We start from the raw sequence: 3,884 nt of genomic DNA, 5'->3' as shown, positions 1-3,884 counted from the left end.
TGTCATGAGGGATCATATTGTGCATAACTTATGATTACTTTAGGAGACCTCAATATGAATGGAACAAAACTGGGGCCAACTGTCTCTTAAGAAGTCAGTTGTTGCTTTAGGCTTTGAACCACAAGTTCATCCAGGCCCTATGGTGACATGGTGTACAGTGCACACTCAGCCAAATCCTGGGTGCCTGGGCAGCTGCTCTTCATTTTGGTTGACTCATGGAATTTGTTTTATATATGTGCTATAACCCAACATCATTCTTACGCATGTCAATAATCACTGAAAGATGCTTAAAATAGTTATATTGTACCATAGTGATTTTAACATCTCATGCAAAAAAAAAAGGAGGATTTATTGAAGAGTTTCTAAGAACCGAACCTCATTTCTTCATCACCTCTAGGTTTTGGAAGCATGATTCCAATTTTCTTCCTGGCAACTCTTTGCTTGGGGATAATCACAGCTGCTCCAACACGTGACTCCAGTTTGGATGCTGAATGGCATGAATGGAAGACAAGTCATGGGAAAACATACAGCATGGTTGGTACCATAGAACTGTCCAGAGGCAGCACAGAGACAATGGTCTTCACTGTGGCAAGTTTATAGAGAGTTTGCACTGTGGAAGCCAGTTCCTCCCTGGCATGACCTCATGGCATGCTTTATGGACACTGGTGGCAAGCCACACTGTTGGCACGGGGTCTGGCTTCCGGAGGTGTGCCCCTCCCCTTAGCTCTCGCCATCTGTAGCAGCGGGCGCACGGAGGGAAGTAGGGTGGGGCTTGAGGCACAGAGACCGAGCACACACTGCATTCGCTGCAGAGTGAGGAAGGACAGAAGAGAGCCGTGTGGGAGAGCAACAGGAAGATGATCGAGCTGCACAACAAGGAGTATGTGAGCGGGAAGCACGGCTTCAGCTTGGAGATGAACGCCTTTGGGGACCTGGTGAGTGCGACACGGGTGACGCAACGCGATGCCTCCTCCCGTGGGTCCTTTGTGGGTCACCTCCCCCTTTGCAATGACCTGGTTCCTTCTTCTTTAAGACCAACACAGAGTTCAGGGCATTGATGACTGGCTTTCAAAGCCTGGGACCCCAGGAGATGAGCGTCTTCCAGGAGCCTTTGCTGGGTGATGTCCCCAAGTCTGTGGATTGGAGACAGCATGGCTATGTGACTCCTGTGAAAAACCAGGTAGGACATGGCACATGGTCGGGCATCACTGCCCACCAGGAAGTCAGGGAGGAAGCGTCATGCCTGTGTTGCTGACTGTACAGCTCCCTACATTCCATTGGTTGTAAAGTTATTGTGTCATGTGCATGGCTGCCAAATACCTGCTCTGCTTTGTGGGTGACAGCTTTATCTTTTTTCTCAGGGCAAGTGTGGTGCTTGTTGGGCTTTTAGTGCAGTTGGTTCCCTAGAAGGACAAATGTTCCGGAAAACAGGCAACCTGACCCCTCTGAGTGAACAGAACCTAATGGACTGCTCCTGGTCATATGGCAACCTAGGCTGTGATGGTGGCTTGATGGGGCCTGCCTTCCAGTATATATTGGAAAACAGAGGCCTGGACACAGGGGCGTCCTATGCCTATGAAGCACGGGTAGGTACAAATCCTACGATGTTGTTTTTCCTGACTAGGTATAGAGAGCAGGACAATTGCAAAGTTAATCTTCTGTCCCCAGAACTTGTTTCCATGGTGGAATCCTTCCTACTAAACATGAAGTTCTGGCAGGAAGTGTCAGCCTGTGCAGGTGGGATCCCATGGTTTCCATGTATGGTTTCCATGGAGCTGTCACTGTGCTGTGCACATGGAGAATATGTAAAGGGTTGCACAGGAGTACGGATTTCCCCCACTGTACAGAGTTATCGTCTACAGGAATCTCCATGGTGTGTCACTGAAGACACAAGAGTTAGCTTCCAGCAGCTACAGAAATCTACCAGCTTGTCGAGTCCTGTGACATGTGATAAGCACATACACTTGGGGGTCCTCAGCAGCAAATTCTGAGTCACCTGTGTGGGTGACAAGTCCGCTAAGTGTAGACCTGACTCGTGTTCCCCAGGAGGAGAATGGCAATAACCATGATGTTTGTTGTTTGTTTGCCTTTGTCTTTCCAAGAATGGACCCTGCAGGTATGATTCTAAATATTCTGCAGCTAATGTCACAGGCTTTGTGAAAGTCCCATTGAGTGAAGATGCCCTGATGAAGGCTGTGGCCACTGTGGGGCCCATCTCAGTTGGAATCGACACTCATCACCACTCCTTCAGGTTCTACAAAGGCGGTAAGCGTGCTTCCTTCCAGCAGTCATAGGGACAGGTGGTGCTCCACCACAGCCTGGGGACTTGATGACTTTTTGGTGTATAAGATATGTACATACGTTCAGTTTTAGACATTTACATTCAACAGGAGCAGTATTTGTGTGCTGTTTTTACTTGGCATTAATAAAATACACAATGTTTATTAATTATTTTATATATTATTATTTTTATTATATATTAATATATTAATCATTAATTAAATACATGTTCATGGGAACCTGTGTCCCTAGTTTTTTAATTAGCAAAATCAGGTTCTGTGTGGCTTAATGATTTTCTGAAGTTGCCAAACCTTAGTAGATATTCCACTTTTCCAGATAAGTTTTAGGGGAGATTCTTGATTCCAGGGGGTTGAGGTTTCTTACCTCGGTCCACCTACGAGTTTTCCCTAAGGATTTACGCTAACCTTTACTTCTGTTGTGTTACATAAGAGCTGATGTCCCAAGCCTTGCCAACCCTGAAACAGTCCAGAATTGCACTGAAGTTGAAAATGTTTCCATGGCTGCTGGTGAGGTGGTCACTGTGGGCCACGGGAGCCTCTCATTCTGGTGTGATTATTTCTTCCAGGCATGTACTATGAGCCAGACTGTAGCAGCAGTAACCTGGACCATGCTGTGCTGGTGGTCGGCTATGGTGAAGAATCCGATGGCAGGAAATACTGGCTGGTCAAGAACAGGTATTCATAGCCCACAACGTTCATGTTTGAAACCCTGTGGGCGGGCAGTATTGGGGGCTGGCTCAGCAACTCACCCACGTATTTGGAATAGAGAAATTTCAGTGTGTAGTAATCACGGTAAGACTCTGACATGGTGTGAGGAGTGTTAGGATGGAATTTGAACCACAGCATGTCTAGTTCTGAGCCAAATGTGCGTGGGCGATGCTCTGTCCTTTCTCTGCTGTGATTCCCAGTCATGTGTGATGCAACAGGTGGTCCAAGAGTTGAGTCCTGCCTTCTCTCATCCTGCCTGTTACGTGTGGCCTCTGTCTCTGTGTGTCAGTGGAGAGTTAGTGTAATGAGGTTGCTGTGCTGAGTGCCTTCTGCTAAATGGCCAACATGCTCTTCTTCCAGCTGGGGTGAAAAGTGGGGCATAGGTGGTTATATAAAGATGGCCAAAGACCGGAACAACAACTGTGGAATTGCTACATACGCCATCTACCCCACTGTGTGAGCTGCGGGACAGCAAGAGGGAAGGAGTGCCCTGGGCGTGGCATGCAGAGAGGAGGGCTTCCCCTTCACACACCAGCCTCTGCTGTGGGGGGAATGGCAGCTCCGTCATGGATCGTCCTTCCTACATTGTGAAGTCTGGGACATTTGACTCCAGTTAAATGTGACTGCTGCTCTACTGCTGTAAGCTGCTTTGTATCAATGAGTTCTGAATATTCATTTTTTTACAAGATGTACATAATTTTTTATAAAACCTACATTAAAAGACTGATGGTGCTTCCTATGTTTTTGTTTGTTTGTTTGTTTGTTATTGTTGTGGCTTCTCTTAGTCAAAGGTGCAATTCAGTGTGAAGAGGTAGTGAAGTTGATAATGCTGTTCCAGGGGAAATGGTGGGATGCTTTTTTAGTCTTAAGGTCAAT

At 46.8% G+C, this 3,884-nt stretch overlaps 1 protein-coding gene across 2 annotated transcripts; it reads left to right on the top strand.

Annotated features, from left to right (window-relative positions):
* The first annotated feature begins 408 nt into the window (after positions 1 to 408).
* On the top strand, positions 409 to 3,468 carry LOC127193868 (procathepsin L-like). Of its 2 annotated transcripts, XM_051151126.1 has the most exons (7): positions 409 to 534; positions 813 to 935; positions 1,034 to 1,180; positions 1,362 to 1,586; positions 2,103 to 2,265; positions 2,867 to 2,975; positions 3,369 to 3,468. In XM_051151126.1, the coding sequence occupies exons 1-7, from the start codon at positions 409 to 411 to the stop codon at positions 3,466 to 3,468; spliced, it is 993 nt and encodes a 330-aa protein (XP_051007083.1). The 2 variants fall into 2 exon arrangements, with proteins under 2 accessions (XP_051007083.1, XP_051007084.1); XM_051151127.1 differs by lacking the exon at positions 2,867 to 2,975 and having other exon boundaries at positions 3,369 to 3,391.
* Positions 3,469 to 3,884: the final 416 nt, after the last annotated feature.

Source organism: Acomys russatus, chromosome 9, assembly GCF_903995435.1.
Source record: "Acomys russatus chromosome 9, mAcoRus1.1, whole genome shotgun sequence".
Classification (NCBI taxonomy): Eukaryota; Metazoa; Chordata; class Mammalia; order Rodentia; family Muridae; genus Acomys; species Acomys russatus.
This window is presented reverse-complemented; position numbering and strand designations above follow the sequence as displayed.